Source organism: Anomaloglossus baeobatrachus, chromosome 1 (genome assembly GCF_048569485.1).
Source record: "Anomaloglossus baeobatrachus isolate aAnoBae1 chromosome 1, aAnoBae1.hap1, whole genome shotgun sequence".
In the NCBI taxonomy this organism is placed as follows: Eukaryota; Metazoa; Chordata; class Amphibia; order Anura; family Aromobatidae; genus Anomaloglossus; species Anomaloglossus baeobatrachus.
This window is the reverse complement of record NC_134353.1, coordinates 797,849,185-797,870,472: the sequence shown is the minus strand read 5'-3', so window position 1 is coordinate 797,870,472 and position 21,288 is coordinate 797,849,185. Positions and strand designations below refer to the sequence as shown.

The 21,288-nt window shown below is 49.9% G+C and overlaps 1 protein-coding gene across 1 annotated transcript in view; it reads right to left on the bottom strand.

The window, feature by feature from the left end:
• MCC (MCC regulator of Wnt signaling pathway) overlaps positions 1-17,103 on the bottom strand; it is a 498,291-nt gene extending 481,188 nt beyond the window's left edge. Inside the window, exon 1 of the mRNA XM_075325006.1 lies at positions 16,928-17,103. Within this exon, the coding sequence (XP_075181121.1) occupies positions 16,928-17,061 (134 nt within the window). The 5' untranslated portion in view covers positions 17,062-17,103. The remainder of the gene's footprint in view (positions 1-16,927) is intronic.
• Between the last annotated feature and the right edge of the window lie 4,185 nt (positions 17,104-21,288).

Below are 21,288 nucleotides of genomic sequence, written 5' to 3'. Positions count from 1 at the left end.
GTCCTGTGGTAGATCTTGGCGGACGTTGGTTTCCTAGCCTGTCTCATAGTGGCAATGACCTCTTGAGATAACCCTGAAGACGCTAGGATCCAGGACTCAATGGCCACACAGTCAGGTTGAGGGCCGCAGAATTCAGATGGAAAAACGACCCTTGAGACAGCAAGTCTGGTCGGTCTGGTAGTGCCCACGGTTGGCCCACCGTGAGATGCCACAGATCCGGGTACCACGACCTCCTCGGCCAGTCTGGAGCGACGAGGATGGCGCGGCGGCAGTCGGACCTGATCTTGCGTAACACTCTGGGCAACAGTGCCAGAGGAGGAAACACATAAGGCAGTTGAAACTGCGACCAATCCTGAACTAAGGCGTCTGCCGCCAGAGCTCTGTGATCTTGAGACCGTGCCATGAATGCCGGGACCTTGTTGTTGTGCCGGGACGCCATTAGGTCGACGTCCGGCATCCCCCAGCGGCAACAGATCTCTTGAAACACGTCCGGGTGAAGGGACCATTCCCCAGCGTCCATGCCCTGGCGACTGAGAAAGTCTGCTTCCCAGTTTTCTACGCCCGGGATGTGAACTGCGGATATGGTGGAGGCTGTGGCTTCCACCCACAGCAGAATCCGCTGGACTTCCTGGAAGGCTTGCCGACTGCGTGTTCCGCCTTGGTGGTTGATGTATGCCACCGCGGTGGAGTTGTCCGACTGAATTCGGATCTGCTTGCCTTCCAGCCACGGCTGGAACGCCTTTAGGGCAAGATACACTGCCCTTATCTCCAGAACATTGATCTGAAGGGAGGACTCTGGCTGAGTCCAGGTACCCTGAGCCCTGTGGTGGAGAAAGACCGCTCCCCACCCTGAAAGACTCGCGTCCGTCGTGACCACCGCCCAGGATGGGGGTAGGAAGGATTTCCCCTTCGACAATGAAGTGGGAAGAAGCCACCACCGAAGGGAGGCTTTGGCTGCCTGAGAAAGGGAGACGTTCCTGTCGAGGGACGCCGACTTCCTGTCCCATTTGCGGAGAATGTCCCATTGAAGTGGACGCAGATGAAACTGCGCAAAAGGAACTGCCTCCATTGCTGCTACCATCTTCCCTAGGAAGTGCATGAGGCGCCTCAAGGGGTGTGACTGACCTTGAAGGAGAGATTGCACCCCTGTCTGTAGTGAACGCTGTTTGTCCAGCGGAAGCTTCACTATCGCTGAGAGAGTATGAAACTCCATGCCAAGATATGTCAGTGATTGGGCCGGTGTCAGATTTGACTTTGGAAAATTGATGATCCACCCGAAACTCTGGAGAGTCTGCAGAGCAATGTTCAGGCTGTGTTGGCATGCCACTTGAGAGGGTGCCTTGACAAGCAGATCGTCTAAGTAAGGGATCACCGAGTGTCCCTGAGAGTGTAGGACTGCTACTACTGTTGCCATGACCTTGGTGAAGACCCGTGGGGCTGTCGCCAGGCCGAAAGGCAGTGCCACGAACTGAAGGTGTTCGTCCCCTATGGCGAAACGCAGGAAGCGCTGATGCTCTGGTGCAATCGGTACGTGGAGATAAGCATCTTTGATGTCGATTGATGCTAGGAAATCTCCTTGGGACATTGAGGCGATGACGGAGCGGAGCGATTCCATCCGGAACCGCCTGGTTTTTACGTGTTTGTTGAGCGGTTTTAGGTCCAGAACAGGACGGAAAGATCCGTCCTTTTTTGGCACCACAAACAAGTTGGAGTAAAAACCGTGACCCTGTTGCTGAAGAGGAACAGGGATCACCACTCCTTCTGCCTTCAGAGTGCACACCGCCTGAAGAAGAGCATCGGCTCGCTCGGGGGGCGGAGATGTTCTGAAGAATCGAGTCGGAGGACGAGAGCTGAACTCTATCCTGTAACCGTGAGACAGAATGTCTCTCACCCAACGGTCTTGTACCTGTGGCAGCCAGGCGTCGCAAAAGCGGGAGAGCCTGCCACCGACCGAGGATGCGGTGTGAAGAGGCCGAAAGTCATGAGGAGGCCGCTTTGGGAGCGGTTCCTCCGGCGGTCTTTTTAGGACGTGACTTAGACCGCCATGAATCGGAGTCCCTCTGACCCTTCTGTGGCCTGTTGGACGAGGAGAATTGAGACCTGCCCGCGAGCCGAAAGGACCGAAACCTCGATTGTACCTTCCGTTGTTGAGGTCTGTTTGGTTTGGACTGGGGTAAGGATGAGTCCTTTCCCTTGGATTGTTTAATGATTTCATCCAATCGCTCACCAAACAGGCGGTCGCCAGAAAATGGCAAACCGGTTAAGAACTTTTTGGAAGCAGAGTCTGCCTTCCATTCACGTAGCCACATGGCCCTGCGGACTGCCACCGAATTGGCGGAAGCTACCGCCGTACGGCTCGCAGAGTCCAGGACAGCATTAATGGCGTAGGACGCAAACGCCGACGCCTGAGAGGTTAAGGACACCACCTGCGGAGCAGAGGCACGTGTGACTGCATTAATCTGCGAGTGACAAGCTGAGATAGCTTGGAGTGCCCATACGGCTGCGAATGCCGGAGCAAAGGACGCGCCGATAGCTTCATAGATGGATTTCAACCAGAGCTCCATCTGTCTGTCAGTGGCATCTTTGAGTGAAGCCCCATCTTCCACGGCAACTATGGATCTAGCCGCCAGTCTGGAGACTGGAGGATCCACCTTGGGACACTGAGCCCAACCCTTGACAACGTCAGGGGGGAAGGGATAACGTGTGTCCTTAAGGCGCTTAGAAAAGCGCTTATCTGGACAAGCTCGGTGTTTCTGGACTGCCTCTCTGAAGTCGGAGTGATCCAGAAACGTACTCGTTGTACGCTTGGGAAATCTAAAACGGAATTTCTCCTGCTGAGAAGCTGACTCCTCCATTGGAGGAGCTGGGGGAGAAAGATCCAACACCTGATTGATGGACGCTATAAGGTCATTGACTATGGCGTCTCCTTCAGGTGTATCTAGGTTGAGAGTGGCCTCAGGATCAGAATCCTGATCTGCCACCTCCGCTTCATCCTCTAGAGAGTCCTCCTGCTGAGACCCTGAGCAGTGTGATGAAGTCGAGGGAATTTCCCAGCGAGCCCGCTTAGGCGGTCTGGGACTGCGGTCCGTGTCAGAGACCTCACCCTGGGACCTATGAGTCACCCCAGGAGCACTTTGCTGCTCCAACCGAGGGGGGCCTGGGGTCAATGATTCAACAGTGCCCGGGGCCTGTGTTACCGGCCTGGACTGCAAGGCTTCTAGTATCTTAGCAGACCATTTATCCATACTCTCAGAAAGTTTGTCAGCAAATACTGCAAACTCCGTCCCTGTCACCTGGACAGTGGTAGCAGGTGGTTCCACTTGGGCCACCAGTAGCAGAGGCTCCGGCTGAGTAAGTGCCACAGGGGCCGAGCATTGCACACAATGAGGGTCGGTGGAACCTGCCGGTAGTATAGCCGCACATGAGGTACAGGTTGCAAAGTAAGCCTGTGCTTTGGCACCCTTGCTTTTTGCGGACGACATGCTGTTGTCTCCTCTGAGCAATCCAGGAGGGTATATAGCCAAAAATCAACATTGCGACCGTACAGAGTAAATGTATAGCATATAAGCATATATATATATACACTTCGGCACTCAGGGGGGCCAGCACCTAGAAACAGGTGCTGCTTACCGACCGCCCAAAGCGGTTGTGACCACCAGATTCCCTGCCTGGGCCTCCCAGAGCCGTGTTGTCTCTCCTCTCCAGCTTCAGAAGTGCTGACAGGAATGGCTGCCGGCGTTCTGTGAGGAGGGGGCCGTGGGCGTGCCCTAGAAAGTGCGGGAATCTGGTGCCCCACGGTGCTCAGTGAGGGGGGAGGAGGATACAAAGTATGCTCCAGCCCTCAGCGCTGACGTCCTGTGCAGCGTCCCGCCCTTCCCCTGACTGGCAGGCCCGGGGGCGGGAATATGCGGTACTAGGCCGCAAAAGCCGGGGACTAAAGTTATAAGCGCGGCCGGCAAATAAGCGCGGTCAGCGCGGTAGTCCCGGCGCACTAACACACCCAGCAGTGCTGCAGCGTGTATGACACAAGCGCTCCATGCGCGGTCCCCAAGGGGACACAGAGTACCTCACAGTAGCAGGGCCTTGTCCCTGACGATACCCGGCTCCTGTCCAGCAGATTCCTCAGGGGCTGCGGAGGGAGCACGGTCCCAGTGCCTGGAGACCGATTAGGATCCCACTTCACCCAGAGCCCTTAAGGGATGGGGAAGGAAAACAGCATGTGGCTCCTGCCTATGTACCCGCAATGGGTACCTCAACCTTAACAGCACCGCCGACCAGAGTGGGGTGAGAAGGGAGCATGCCGGGGGCCCTGTTATGGGCCCTCTTTTCTTCCATCCGATATAGTCAGCAGCTGCTGCTGACTAAATTGTGGAGCTATGCGTGCATGTGTGCCTCCTTCGCACAAAGCATAAAAACTGAGGAGCCCGTGATGCACGGGGGGGTGTATAGGCAGAAGGGGAGGGGCTTTACACTTTTAAGTGTAATACTTTGTGTGGCCTCCGGAGGCAGAAGCTATACACCCAATTGTCTGGGTCTCCCAATGGAGCGACAAAGAAATATCGGGTAACCAAGGACAGGGCTTCTTGGTTACCCGATGTTTACATTGGTTACCAGCCTCCGCAGAAGCCGGCTCCTGCTGCCTGCACCTTTAGTTGTTGCTGTCTCGCTGTCACACACAGCGATCTGTGCTTCACAGCGGGACAGCAACAACTAAAAAATGGCCCAGGACATTCAGCAACAACCAACGACCTCACAGCAGGGGCCAGGTTGTTGCTGGATGTCACACACAGCAACATCACTAGCAACGTCACAAAAGTTGTTCGTTAGCAGCGATGTTGCTAGCGATGTTGCTTAGTGTGACGGGGCCTTTAGTTATTATCCCGGGCAATGCTGGGTACTGTATACAGCTAGTGCATAATAAAATGATACTACATTTATAAGTGTTGGAGATATTTCATTTTTTTTAAATAACACAAGCAGCATATGGTGATCTCTTTTAGAAAATTTGCCCAAGGCATTTTTACAGAGCTTGAAAATGCATATTAGGTATGTAAAAATACCCCAAAAAAATATTAAAAATGTTAAATGCATTGAGAAGATAGGTTCAGACAGCAACAGTCTGCTCCCTACTCGAATTACACGCGCACTGCTTCCTCTGACCTAACCCTATATTGATGGATATTCATATTTAACATGCATACGTTCTACCACCACAATTAAACATGTGCGTGTGTGATAGATTATTGGTCTTTGAAGCGGTTGTTCACCCTTTTTTTTTTTTTTTTTAATCTACAAAAGCAGCCAAGCAAGGATGCTTAAACAAAAAAACAAAACAAAACACACAGTATACTAATCTAGAGATCACCTGCCTTTCCTCTCAAAGCAGTGCCCAGGTGCCCCCGACAAGTCTCCATGCTTCCTCATTAGCTGGCAGGTGGACAGCATTTGATGATAGGTCTAACTTACGGTAAATCTTAAACCAGTGAAACTAAGGTTTTATCATGAACTTGATTGACTAAAATATAGCAGTGACACTTCGGTACAACTGGGATCAGATTTTTAAAGGGAACCAATCGCCAGGATTTTCATATATAACCTTAAGGATAGGTTCACATTTCCGTCAATTTGTATCAGTCACAATCTGCAGCTCTGGTAAACAACAGAATCTGTTTGGCGGATTCCGTTGTTCCCATATACTTGTATGAGCGGCAGATTGAGACTGATGACGCTGCATTGCATCCTCCGCCCGACTGATCAGTCATGGAACGACTGACCGTCGGGCGGCAGGAACGCAGCATGTAGGGTTTTTTGAGCAGCGGAATCCTTTTGATTTCGCTGCGCTTGCTCTCTCTCGGCGGCCGAACGATCAGCTGATCGCCCGGCTGCTGTGAGCGATCGGCTGATCGCCCGGCTGCTGTGAGCGATCGGCTGATCGCCCGGCGGCCGGCTACTGTGAGCGATCGGCTGATCGCCCGGCGGCCGGCTGCTGTGAGCGATCGGCTGATCACCCGCCGGCCAGCTGCTGTGAGCGATCGGCTGATCACCCGCCGGCCGGCGACTGCTGTGAGCGGTCGGCTGATCACCCGGCGGCCGGCTAATGAAAGCGATCAGCTGCTCACCCGGCAGCCGGCTGCTGTAAGTGATCAACTGATCACAAGGCGGCCGGCTAATGAGAGCAATCAGCTGATCGCTTTCATTAGCCGGCCGCTGGGAGATTATCTGTTCGCTCTCAAAAGCCGGTGGCCGGCTAATGGGAGCCATCAGCTGATCGATCTCTCTCTCTTACGTTTTACAACGGAGTCAGACAGTGCATTCTTATTCTTGTCATCCGTTGTTCAACTCATCAGTCACAAGCGTCAAGCAACGCATGTGACTGATGAAAAACAACGGAAATGTGAACCTAGGCTAAGCCAGTGCTATACTGGCACTAACAGGCTGATTCTGTACTTACGTGTAGTGTTCAGCTCGGATGTTTAGGCTTTCAAACCAAGAAAGTAAACTTTAAAGAATCATCAGCTACTTGATTCGCATTTGTAATGCAGCACATAATATATGGGTGGGTATTTATATGGATTCCTGCCCCCTTGCCTGTTGTTCCTCCCTCTGTTCTCTATGTTAAGTATTATACAAACGTCTCACTTTGTTGAAGGACCTGTGTGAGGTCATACCCATGTGACCTGATATCCAGCTTTGTTGGCTGAGGCCCCGCCCCTTCTGGTCACATGGGTATGACCTCACACAGGTCCTGCAATAAAGTGAAATCATTTGTATAATACTTACCATAGAGTAAGAGCTCAAATGTAAAGGTCTTATGCACCAAGCCACTTAGTCATAAGTGGTGACTTGGAGCTCCATCATGCTAAAGTATTGCTATCACTACTGATGAGTGAGCACTACCATGCTCGGGTGCACCGTACTCATTAAGAGCAGTTGGATGCACGGATAGGCGCTACTCGAGCACCCGAGTATAATGGAAGTCAATGGGAGACTCAAGCATTTTTACGGAAAAATGCTGGAGTCCACTGACTTCCATCATACTCGGGTGCTCAAATCGCGCCCATCTGAGCATTCAACTGCTCTTAAGAAGTACGGAGCACCCAAGCATGGAGCTCACTCATCAATAAATATCACCAAATTACTCTTGGAGGATGTTTAGATTCCATTCTTTATTCCTGGTAGAGTTCTTAGGCAAAATTGGGAGCAAACCAGCTCCCTTGAGTGAAAAACAACCTCCATACATGAATGGTCTCAGGATGCTTTACTGTTGACACAGGACTCATGGTAGTCCTCACCTTTTTTTCCCTTCGGGACAAACATTCCTCCAGATGACCCAAGCAATATAAAGGGGGGCATCATTAGAGAAAATAACTTTACCCCAGTCCTCTCCAGGACTTTGCCTTGACCTCCTACAGAACGTCAGTCCATCCTTGCAAGTTTTCTTGGAGAGAAGAGGTCAGCCGCCAAAAGCCTTTGCTTCACTGTGTAAGCAGATGAACTGGCTCCTTGCCTGCTGCCAATCATGAGCAAGCTCTGCACTAGTGTTGAACAGATCCCATAGCTGAATCCTGTTTTAGATAGGCAGCCCTAACGGTTGTGCACCCTTAAACCTTCCTCACAACAATTTAACCTCTCTGTTGATTATAAAATAACTAGTTCTTTGAGTAATTTTATGTGCCTTTTGATGCAAAGCAGTGATGACTGCACGTACTTCCTTGGCGGTAAACATGGTTAACAGAAGACAATGATTTCAAACACCAGCATCCTTTTAAAGCGGCTGTACACTACAGTCTCAATCAGCATGTTTGCCACCCAGTAAAAGAACACATACTCACTTTTGCTAACATCACTCGCATCACATTGTTACGTCACGCAAGTGTCCTGCATCCAATCAGCACTGGCGTCACTCCCCTCCTTCGGACGAATAAAACGTCAAGAAGCAGTCAGATGCGGCTGGCCGCTCACGTCCTCTTGATGGTTAATTCACCCAAAGTTAAGTTAGGCCAACACAGATTTGGTGCAGAGCTTGCGTGACATAATGTAATACGAGCCCCAGGAGAGCCACTGCCAACACCGATGAGATGGCACCAGCAGAGGGAATGAGTATAAAAGAGTTAATATTCAAAGGGCAAACATGCCGATTGAGAATGGGTTAGCCAAATAAAATCTACAGGGGGTAAAGGAGGTTAAGAGGTTTTTAACCCATTCACCCCTGGACGATTTTTTGCTTTTCAGTTTTGTTTTTTTCCTTCCCTTCTTCCAAGAACCATAACTTTTTCATTTTTCCATCAATATAGCTATAGCCAGGCTTGTTTTTTTGCGGGATGAATTAACTTTTGAATGACACCATTCATTTTGCTCCATATTGTACAAGAAAATGGGAAAAAAATTCGAAGTGTGGAGAAATTGTTAAAAATAAGTAAAAATGTTTTCTGGGTTTTTTTATTTACCAGGTTCACTATATTCTAAAACTGACCAGAGAATATGATTCCCCAGGTGAGTATGAGGTCATAGATACCAAAAATATATGGTTTTAGTATTATCTAAGTGGTGAGAAAACCAAAAAGTCAGGAGTTTGTAAAATAAAATAAAAACAAACAATAATAATTGCGCTTTTGGCACCACTTTCCGTGACCCATAGCATTATCATTTTTCAGGATCTGGGGCTCAGTGACAGCTTATTTTTTGCATCTTGAGCCAATGTTTTTAATTATATAATTTTTGGGTAGATACCATGCTTTTATCGCTTGTTATTACATTTCAATGCAATGTTGCGGCAAACAAAAAAATTCTTGCATTTTGATTTTTTTCCCCTCGCTACGCCATTTACTGATCAGATTAATTGAGTTTATATTTTGACAGATCGGGCATTTCTAAATGCGGTGATAAATATAAGGGTTTTTTTATTGTTATATTTTTAATGGGGCAAAAGGGCGATTTGAACTTTTAGATTTTTTTTCCCCCAGATTTTTTTGTTATATTTTTTAATGATTTTACTAGTACCCCTAGGGGACTGTATGCCTGCACTGTCCGATTGCCAAGTCATGACAGTGACCCCATTGACATTCAATGAGTGTGATCCAAGCCAAAGTATGTTGGACCGCACTGTCAGAGCTTGACAGCGTGATCTAAAGGGTTAACAGGCGCGGGTGCATCAGAGATCCTGTTAGCTGCACAGGTCTGCTGATCAGATCAGCAAATATGTGGGGGGAATAATGCAAGCCCACATTAAAAGGAACAGACAGGGTCTAAGATGTGTATATACACAGTGTGCGGAATTATTAGGCAAGTTGTATTTTAGAGGATTTTTTTTATTATTGATCAACAACTATGTTCTCAATCAACCCAAAAGACTCATAAATATCAAAGCTTAGTATTTTTGGAAGTTGGAGTGGTTTTTTTTTTTTTAGATTTGGCTATCTTAGGAGGAGATCTGTTTGTGCAGGTAGCTATTACTGTGCAGAAGTATTAGGAAACTTAATAAAAACCAAATATATTCCCATCTCACTTGTTTATTTTCACCAGGAAAACCAATATAACTGCACAAAATTTAGAAATAAACATTTCAGACATGCAAAAACAAAAACCCTAAAACATTAGTGACCAACATAGCCACCTTTCTTTAGGATGACACTCAACAGCCGACCATCCATAGATTCTGTCAGTTGCTTGATCTGTTTACAATCAACATTGCGTGCAGCAGCCACCACAGCCTCCCAGACACTGTTCTGAGAGGTATACTGTTTTCCCTCCCTGTAGATCTTACATTTTATGAGGGACCACAGGTTCTCTATGGGTTTCCGATCAGGTGAACAAGGGGACCATGTCATTATTTTTTCATCTTTTAGACCTGGCCAGCCACACATGGAGTAGTTGGATGCATGTGATGGAGCATTGTCCTGCATGAAAATCATGTTTTTCTTGAACGATACCAACTTTTTCCTGTACCACTGCTTGAAGAAGTTGTCTTCCAGAAACTGGCAGTAGGTCTGGGAGTTGAGCTTCACTCCATCCTCAACCCGAAAAGGTTACACAAGTTCAACTTTGATGATACCAGCCCATACCAGTACCCCACCTCCACTTTGCTGCCGTCTGAGTCGGAGTGGAGCTCTCTGCCCTTTACTGATCCAGCCTCTGGCCCATCCATCTGGTCCATCAAGAGTCACTCTCATTTCATCAGTCCATAAAACCTTTGAAAAATCAGTCTTAAGATATTTCTTGGCCCAGTCTTGACGTTTTATCTTATGTTTCTTGTTCAAAGGTGGTCGTTTTTCAGCCTTCCTTACCTTGGCCATGTCCCTGAGTATGGCACATCTTGGTGCTTTTTGATACTCCAGTAACGTTGCAGCTCTGAAATATGGCCAAACTGGTGGCAAATGGCATCTTGGCAGCTTCATGCTTCATTTTCCTCAATTCATGGGCAGTTATTTTGTGCCTTTTTGCCCAACGCGCTTCTTGCGACCCTGTTGGCTATTTGCCATGAAACGCATGATTGTTTGGTGATCATGTGACGCCCTGGCAAAAACCAGGTAGTCACAGTTAGGCCCCTGCATAACACCTTCCCTCACTAGGAAGCACACAGCCAACCAGAAACCCTAGTCACCCCTCCTTAGGGAAAGATAGACACACCAGTGGGCGTGACCAGGCGGTTGGAACACGCCCACCCAGGGGTCTAGACAGCCCGGGGCGGGAAAAACAGCAGTTCAGATCAGTCAGATTAGTCTGAAGTTCAGTTTGGAGAGGAGTGTGGGCTGGAGCCAAGTGTAGCTCCAGCAGGGGAGTTCAAGTTGAACGGTACCAGGGTAGGCGCCCTGGTGCCACTGGCTAGGAGGCAGACGGTGGTCTCCGTCAGCAGGAAACGGGAAGACGGCTCGGTGGAATCGAGGTGGACCGGGACAGGGTTGTAGCCTGCCATTACCAACACGGGGAACTGACCCGGAAACCGTAGCACAAAGGGGGGTACTCGGACCCTGAAGCCAGAAACAAGCGGACTGGTTAATTAACCGATTGAGGCCAGAATTATAGGTCCTGTCCCACCCAAAGTCCCTCATAGAAGACAACAGCCCACCGATTAGGGATAAGAGGTCACCGCCAGGGCCCATAGATCCCACGGGCCAGCGTCTGCGGGCACGGCTCCTTAGGCCACTTCCAGCCGGGAGCGGTCTCCTGTGTTTTACACCAAGAAAGTCCACCTTACACAAAGAGGTGCTGGAAAAGAGATAGAGACCACCAGCCGGGTGGAGGACCCTGAATGCAACCGGACGCGGCACCAGCCACCTTGGCTTGCCAGAGACTTGTGTGTTTTCCTAACAGTGAGTACACCAGCACCCCCTGCGGTCGCTATCCCCTGCACCGAGCCACTGGGTCCCAGGGCTAACTGCAGCGGTGGTGTCCCACCTCACCACACACCGTGGGTGGCGTCACGAACTTATTACGGCCTGGTCCGTACATCTACATCCCCCTATTTATTCGATGTGTCCACGAGACCCCCGGGTCCGGAGACCCTCGAGCCACCTCCCCTGTAGGCCCAGACTCGAGCAGCGTCGGCTTCTGGCACGAGGGGGGGCGGCACAATCACGCTTCAGACGTTTGGCAATTTCAAGACTGCTGCATCCCTCTGCAAGACTTCTCCCAATTTTGGACTTTTCAGAGCCCGTCAAATCTCTCTTCTGACCCATTTTGCCAAAGGAAAGGAAGTTGCCTAATAATTAAGCACACCTTATATAGGGTATTGATGTCATTACATCACACCCCTCCTCATTACAGAGATGCACATCACCTGATTTACTTAATTGGTAGTTGGCTCTCAAGCCTCTACAGCTTGGAGTAGGACAACATGTATAAAAAGTATCATGTGATCAAAATATTCATTTGCCTAATAATTCTGCACACAGTTTATACACGTCTATGGTCATGAAGAAGTTAAAAAAAATCAGTTTGCTCCTATCCCATCAGCATCATATCAGCTGCCTTTTCCTTCTTAGTAGTGATGGGCGAAACCGAACTGTAAAGTTAGGGGTCCGTACAACATAGCGTTTGTGCACATAATCTCGAACCCGAGCTTTCTGGGAAGCTCGTGTTACAGTTCGGGTCCAGAGGCTGTGAGGAAAAAAAAAAAAAAAAAAAAAAAAAAATCACAATTTTAAAAAACAGTCTGATTATACTTACCCCTCTCGTGACGCGTATTGCAGACTGCAGTCTTCGGCTGTGTTCATGGGCTCCCGCTGTATTTTGATCGCCAGTCAGGTAAAAGCAGGCAGCTGAGATTCTCCGCAGCCGCCCCTGGAAATGGCGCATTGTTTCTTCGCGCCATTTCCAGGCTCGTCCAGCAACCCTGATGGCGATGGCATGCTGGATAATAAAGGGGTTAATACCAGCTTTGTATTCTCAGCTGGTACTAAGCCCGAAATTCATGGTGTGACACCAAATTAGATATGGCCACCATAAATTAATAGTAAATAAGAAAAAGAAAAACATAACACATAGAAAACATTTTTTGAAGAGAGCGAGACACTGAGGGTAGGACTCTACTTGCGTATGACTCCTGCAAGTCTCGCATCGGTATTACCTAGCACGGCGCACACTCTCCTGACAGGAGTGCCTTAGCTGCATGGAAATACATGCAGCCAACCTGTTCCTGTCGGGAGAGTGTGCACCGTGCCGGGTGATACAGATGCGAGACTCGCACAGTGACAGTCAAAGTTCAATCGAGTCCATGGCTCATGGACTCAGGTGAACCCTGACGTCACCTCAAACACAGCCGAAAACAGCCGAAGACTGCCGATTGACGAGCAATGCAGTGAATACCTCCAGAAGTTAATAATCTGACCTGGAAGCAGAAGTGGCCGGCAGACAGTGGAAGATAGGTCATCAATGTCTAATCGGACGGGGTCCGACACCCCCACCTATCAGCTGCTTCCGGTTCAGCTGGCAGCAGCCGCAACTGCTCAGCTCCTGAGGTGCCCCGTCTTCTGCTAGCGGCTACGACTGGGTATTGGACATCCACCTTCTACTGATTTCAATTGGAGGCGGATGCGCAGTACCCGACTGCTATCAATTGACAGGGCAGCTCTGGTACAGAGTATCTCCGGTTGCCTGCTGCCGAGAACAGCTGCTGATCAGTGGGGGGGGGGGGGGTCGGGTGTCAGAAATTGATGACCTATACTAGGAATAAGCCATCAATGTAAAAGTTGTGGACAACCCCCTTCAGTTAATTTTCCATGGCAAAGATTGTGCACATTTTTAAATATTATTATTTTTGCAATTAATTTGATAGTTCTTTATATCAATTAACAATGTAAATTCCCACTTTAAATACTGAAACAGCAAACTTTGTTAAAGTATATATTACATCAATTCCTTAAATGAGACAGTTGTCAAGACAATGTGTTGATGCCCGCCAGGTATAACAAGCCTTTGCACAAACCCTTGAACTTTGTAAATACACAGAGCCAAGAGCTGCATTCATAGTTCTGCAGACCGTAAATTCAAACTTTCAACAAGATTAATGTCATACAACCCTCCCCCATCCTGGTGCGGAGAGTATATCGTATTGTAAATTGGTGCAACAAATACACCACATATGAACAAGCAAAACTCTCATAATGCCATTAGTAGTTTAATAAGTCAGATTACTATAATGTCTCGAGAACCATTCATTTTTATGGCAGTTCTTAAAAAAACTAATGCTGAGCATGTTTGCGTGCAAGTTTTGGGACCACCTCCACTAAAAATTTGCAACAAGGCCCTGTTCTTGAGATCTTTGGAACTCGCATGTATAATACAGTGGAACCTTGGATTACGAGCATAGTCGGTTCTGGGAGTGTGCTCTTAAACTGAGTTACTCTTATATCAAAGCGAATTTTACCATAGGAAATAATTGAAAACGCAGACAATTCGTTCCACAACCCAAAAATATTTACTGTATTTATACAAACTTATTACAGTAATACAAAATAATGTCCTGTATTCATATAAAATTATTACAGTACACTGATACAAAACACTGTACAGTAAAAAAAAAAAAAAAATTAAACTGCATGTTAGCTTAAAATAGAATTGTTGATGTGGGGAGATACTATACAGAGAAATTTTTTTTTTTATATATATATATATATATATATATATATATATATATATATATATATATATATATATATATATATATATATAATTATATACGGTAGATAGTTTTTTCTCCCCAAAATTAGGGCAGAACTAAGCCGCATCTGGGGTAGGAATACTGCCCAGGCAATTAGATTTCAGAATAAGCAATGTGCTGTACTGGTTAGGCGGCTTTCACACTGCGTTTTGTTAACATGCCTTCATGAACGTTTTTTTAACGCAACAACAGATCCAGTGCAAATGCGTTTTCATTTCAATGCATTTGCAATGGACTCGCGTCAACATGCATTCACATGCGTTATAGTGAGGATCCAGCGACTTGCAGTTTTTTAACTTTTTTCAAAAACGCTACTTGTAGTGTTTTTGAGCTGCGTCCAAATACTGCAAATCGCTGGATCCTGACTGTACTGCATGCAAACGCAAGTGAACGCTGGCATGCTGAGACAGGATCCTGCTTGCTCTACTGCCCAGAAACCAGCCTGGCGTGGTCAGTCCCACTCTCCCCCTCCCCTGCCTGAGAGCGGCGGACACACGTAACCAAGGTAAATATCGGGTAACCAAGCAAAGCACTTCTTAGTTACCCGATGTTTACCTTGGTTACGTGTGCAGGGAGCTGGCTCCTAGCAGCTGCGGACGCTCGAAACCAAGGTAAATATCGGGTATTCAAACAAAGCACTTCACTTAGTTACCCGATATTTACCTTGGTTACAGCTTACCGCAGCTGTCAGATGCCGGCTCTCAGTCTCACGTTCAGTTGCCCTCACTCCCGATCACATGACTCCAATGCCCGCCCATAAACTTCAAGTGACAGGATCCTGCAAAATAACATGCGTTTGCATGCATTTTTCTCTGCAAAAACAGGATCCGCTTTTGCAGCAAAAAAACGTTCATGACGCATGTCAAAAAAACAGTGTGAAAGCAGCCTTAGCAGAAAGAAAGTACAATACTATATCCACGAATGCAAATTGATAGACATGCTGTATAGTATATACTGTACAATGGTATACAGTATACAACACATATGCACAGAAAGTGTGCACGATGAGTATATGCCCTTACTGCAAAGCATTGCTCTTAAACCAAGTTACAAATTTGTAAAAAGCTTTGCTTGTCTTGCAAAACGCTCTCAAACCAAGTTACTCTTAATCCAAGGTTCCAGTGTATATCTATTGCAAATACTTTGAATATGCCATAATTGTACAAGAGGCATGTGTAGAGAAGTTGATATATCCGATCACATGGAGAGAGCTTACTCCACTTGCTGGATACTCTAGGGGAATGACTCATGACATAGAAGGGATCCATGCCATGGCCCCTTGAGTAAACCGCTACTTGGCAAAACATGTCAAGAAGGTTTAGTGTCTAACAGTTCTTACATTATTGGAATATCTGGTTAGTAATTGACACTAGTAGGCGGCAGTTATCCAGTATTTTTACTGTCTGCCTAACAGCTAGTGTCAGACACCGTGACTGGTGACAACCTTAGAGAACACTGATCTATACAAAGTCACAAAATAGACTTGTATAATAAAATTCCTGGGTACTTAAACCTGAGTGTGAACATTGCCTTAGGTAAATTAAGATGTGTGATATCTGCTATACATCCTGTAAGACTGTTCTAGCGCCAATGGATGCTGCATGCACCACTGCCACCCTTCATTAACGATTCTAACTGTATGGGTACAAATGATAGTAATAACTCCCAGTTCTCACTGCAATGGAAGTAGCACCCTGAGGACTGACCCTCCAGCACCCTCCATGCTGCACCCAAGAGCAGTGGGAACCTCTCTCCCTTCATGCCATAACTACGATCAGTGGGCACCATTCCCCCTCCAAGCTGTACCCAGGAGCAGTGGGCAGCACACTCCCTCCATGCTGTACCCAGGAGCAGTGGGCAGCACACTCCCTCCATGCTGTACCCAGGAGCAGTGGGCAGCACACTCCCTCCATGCTGTACCCAGGAGCAGTGGGCACCACACTCCCTCCATGCTGTACCCAGGAGCAGTGGGCACCACACTCCCTCCATGCTGTACCCAGGAGCAGTGGGCAGCACACTCCCCCCATGCTGTACCCAGGAGCAGTGGGCACCACACTCCCCCCATGCTGTACCCAGGAGCAGTGGGCACCACACTCCCCCCATGCTGTACCCAGGAGCAGTGGGCACCACACTCCCCCCATGCTGTACCCAGGAGCAGTGGGCACCACACTCCCCCCATGCTGTACCCAGGAGCAGTGGGCACCACACTCCCCCCATGCTGTACCCAGGAGCAGTGGGCACCACACTCCCTCCATACTGTACCCAGGAGCAGTGGGCACCACACTCCCTCCATACTGTACCCAGGAGCAGTGGGCACCACACTCCCTCCATGCTGTACCCAGGAGCAGTGGGCACCACTCTCCCTCCATGCTGTACCCAGGAGCAGTGGGCAGCACACTCCCTCCATGCTGTACCCAGGAGCAGTGGGCAGCACACTCCCTCCATGCTGTACCCAGGAGCAGTGGGCACCACTCTCCCTCCATGCTGTACCCAGGAGCAGTGAGCACCACTCTCCCTCCATGCTGTACCCAGGAGCAGTGGGCAGCACACTCCCTCCATGCTGTACCCAGGAGCAGTGGGCAGCACACAGGGCACTGCCGGGACATGTGCTGCCCCAGTGCCTCCTGCAGAATGAGTGGAGCTCTCCTGTTCCCCTGTGCCCTCAGGGCCTGGAGCATGGCACCAGTGGGCACGGAGGTCTCACACCCGGGTAGAGGTGCCCCTGGAGCCAACTATTCAGGAGTCAGTTAGAAAGTTGTGCCCCCGTACCTGCTTATATAGCCGTCGCCGTCCCCATCACAGGTCTGGAAGAGGCGCCTCATCCTCTCCTCCTCGCCGGTGCTGGAGGTGTCGCTGCTCCCGCTGCAGCTGCTGCTCCCGGTGACTTCCACCGCCGCCGCCATAGTGCACGGCTGGGCGTCCTCAGACTGCCCACTGGATGAGGAACAGCCCGGAGCCAGCTGCGGACACATCCACCGGTTCCCCGCCCAGCTCTCCTTTCTCCCGGGGGCTGTTCCTTCCCCGCTCCCCTCCCACACCCTCCTCATTCCCAGCGCTCCCCCGCTGAGGTGAATTGTGAGGAGGGAGAAGTTCATGGCGGGTACATGAGGTCAGGATGCCAGCCTGTGCCCTGGATGTGGTGCGTCTATGGGGCAGCACTGACTCAGGGACATGCCCAGGAATCTCCAGCTTCTCTGATACATCCACAACTTCTTACCAATATTACATATACACTGTCTGACCCTGGGAAAGGCTTGGAGGGAGAAAAGTGTCCGTTCTAGGTCCAAAACCACCCATTGTAGCTCTGGCAGTGTGTTTAGGGTCATGGTCCAATTGGAAGGTGAATCTATGTCCCATACTGAAGTCTTTTGCAGCCTCTAAAAGAATTTTCTTCAAGGATTGCCCAGTATTTGTCTCCATGCATGTTCCCATAACTCTGACCAGCTTCCCTGCCCTTGCTGAAGAAAAGCATCCCCACAGCATGATGTTGCCACCACCATGTGTGACGGTGAGGATGGTGTTTCCAGGGTGATGAGCAGTATTACTTTTTTGCCACACATAGCGTTTTGCAATTAGCACAAAAAGTTCTATTTTCTCTCATCTGACCAGAGCATCTTCTTCCACGTGGTAGCCATTTCCTCTATATGACTTTTTGCACCCCCTTGAGATTGAGGCTCCACCTCTACCCCTCAAACCTACTACAGTCTTATCTCCACTTTTGGAAAAACGTGTGAATATACATATTTTATATATATATATATATATATATATATATATATATATATATATATATATAATATGTATATTCACACGCTTTTCCAAAAGTGGCGATAAGACTGTAGAAGGTTTCAGGGGTAGAGGTGGAGCCGGGGTGGAGCCTCAATCTCAAGGGGGTGCAAAAAGCCATATAGAGGAAATGGCTACCCCGTGGAAGAAGATGCTCTGGTCAGATGAGAGAAAATAGAACTTTTTGTGCTAATTGCAAAACGCAATGAAACCACCTATAGCGCCACCTGGTGGAAAACAAAGGAGTTAGCATTTTTATCTCGAAAACGGAACGCGGTAGAGAAAAAAAGTGAATTACAAAGTTGTAGGACATCATCAATTCAATAAGAATCGACACCTTGCATACAGAAATGCTATGATATGAAATCTATGACCCCCCCAAAACATTGAATGCTGATCACGCTTATGGCGCTCATTTAACTTTGGTGCTCAAAGTGCCCGTCAGCTGCAATCCACATCTGGACTCTGGACAGCATACTGTATCTTGCTGCACATTGTGCAATTGTACCGCCTCGCGGCCTCGGGTGGTGGCTCGAGCCTCTCACAGACCCGGGGGTCACGTCGCTCTGCAAGGGGGGTTGGCGCTACACGCGGGGGATGCGGGTATTTGGTTTTGGGATGATAGTTCGTGACGCCACCCACGGGTTGTGGTGATTGTGGACACCACCGCTGCGGTGAAGGTATGTGGACTCCCGGGAGCGGTGTAGTGGCGCAGCTAGGTGTTGACCCCCTCCGTGGGTAGGGGATGTTGGTCCTGGGGGCCGGGGTGCAGGGCGCAGTGTTGCGGTGCGGTGCCTGAGGGCACTGGTGTACTCACTCTGGTATAAGACACTGAAGGCGCTGGTAAACCATACGGGGTGATGAACGGGGCCCGCAACCGGCTGCAGCTTCTCCAGTCAGGCTAGCAATGTCCGCCTTTCTCAGCACATGTGTATGTATCTTGACTACTGTGCCTGGGCACTGGTAGCCCGCTCCCCGGCGTATAAGTGTCAGTGGAGCCAGTTTGTCCACAGACGCTGGCCCTGTGGATCTCTGGCCTTTGGCAGTGGCGCTATCCGGACGGGTTGGGCTGTTGCCTTCAATCAGGACTTAGGTGGGAATGAACCCCTGAGGTCCAGACCGCAATTATTATTATTATTATTTATTATTATAGCGCCATTTATTCCATGGTGCTTTACAAGTGAAAGAGGGTATACGTACAACAATCATCAACAGTACAAGACAGACTGGTATAGGAGGAGAGAGGACCCTGCCCGCGAGGGCTCACAGTCTACAGGGAATGGGTGAGGGTACAATAGGTGAGGACAGAGCTGGTTGCGCAGTGGTCTTCTGGACTAAGGGCTATTGTAGGTTGTAGGCTTGTTGGAAGAGGTGGGTCTTGAGGCTCCTCTTGAAGCTTTTCCACGGTAGGCAGGGCTGTATTTTGCCTTCATGCTGCCCTAGGCACTTTAAGTGGTCGCGCCCCTTAGTGACAATGTAAAACTGAGTTTTCGCACACGACATCTGTTTAAGGCAGATCTACTCTGTAAAACACTTTAAAAAGTATCAATGAGAAACAAAGGGCACTAACCCCCCCAATGGGGATCACCACAGGCACATCAAAACATAGCATGAGTATAACATATTCCCACCACACCGTCCCCACTTATATACTGTGACTGTGAAACTGCCCCTAATAAACTAAAACACCACACTGTCCTCCCTTATAAATTATACCCCCCACACCTTCCTCGATTATGAAATATGATCTGTACATTGTGAGGAGGGAGCGGCATGATGTGAGGACAATGTCCCATGCATGCTGCCTCCTCCTCACAGTGTCCCATGCATGCTGCCCCCTCCTCACAGTGTCCCATGCATGCTGCCCCCTCCTCACAGTGTCCCATGCATGCTGCCCCCTCCTCACAATGTCCCATGCATGCTGCCCCCTCCTCACAATGTCCCATGCATGCTGCCCCCTCCTCACAATGTCCCATGCATGTTGCCCCCTCCTCACAGTGTCCCATGCATGCTGCCCCCTCCTCACAGTGTCCCATGCATGCTGCCCCCTCCTCACAGTGTCCCATGCATGCTGCCCCCTCCTCACAGTGTCCCATGCATGCTGCCCCCTCCTCACAGTGTCCCATGCATGCTGCCCCCTCCTCACAGTGTCCCATGCATGCTGCCCCCTCCTCACAGTGTCCCATGCATGCTGCCCCCTCCTCACAGTGTCCCATGCATGCTGCCCCCTCCTCAGTGTCCCATGCATGCTGCCCCCTCCTCACAGTGTCCCATGCATGCTGCCCCCTCCTCACAGTGTCCCATGTATGCTGCCCCTCTCCATGAGCTCCTAATGCTGCCTTCCTCTTTTCCATAATGACACCTCCATTTTGCCCCACTCATGCTAAGACCACCAGACTAACACTTATGCTGAGACACCCCCCTACACACACACACACTACCCCACTCTTGATATTGACTCCCCTACATGGCTCCACTCCATACTGAGCCCACACATGCTGCCCCTTCTCCATAATGAGCTCCCAATGCTGCCCCCCTCTTATTCTGAGTCCTTACACTCTCCCCACCCAATCGATTTTGTCATTGCTCTATCCCTCAACCCTTGTCCTCTGTCTCTAGTATTGGCCCCTCTCTCCCATTCCCCCAGGAGCAGCCTCTCTCCCCCCGCCTCCAGCAGCAGCCTCTCCCCCAGCATCAGCCTCTCTCCCACCAGCCTCCCCCAGCCTCAGCCTCTCTTCCCTCAGCATCAGCCTCTCTCCCCCAGCTTCAGCCTCTCTCCCCCTAGCCTCCCCCAGCATCAGCCTCACTCCCCAGTAGCCACCAGCATCAGCCTCATTCCCCAGTCTCCGCCAGCATCAGCCTCTCTCCAGCCAGCCTCCTCCAGCACCAGCCTTTCTCCAGCCAGCCTCCCCCAGCATCATCCTCTCTCCCCCCAGCCTCCGCCAGCATTAGCCTCTCTCCCCCGAGCCTCCGCCTCTCTCCCCCCAGGCCTCCGCCAGCATCAGCCTCTGCCTCCCCCCGGCCTCCGCCAGCATCAGCCTCTGCCTCCCCCCGGCCTCCGCCAGCATCAGCCTCTGCCTCCCCCCGGCCTCCGCCAGCATCAGCCTCTGCCTTTTCCCGGCTTCCGCCAGCATCAGCCTCTGCCTCCCCCAGGCCTCCGCCAGCATCAGCCTCTGCCTCCCCCAGGCCTCCGCCAGCATCAGCCTCTGCCTCCGCCCGGCCTCCGCCAGCATCAGCCTCTGCCTCCCTCCAGCCTCCCCCCAGTCTCAGCCTCTGCCTCCCTCCAGCCTCCCCCCAGTCTCAGCCTCTGCCTCCCTCCAGCCTCCCCCCAGTCTCAGCCTCTT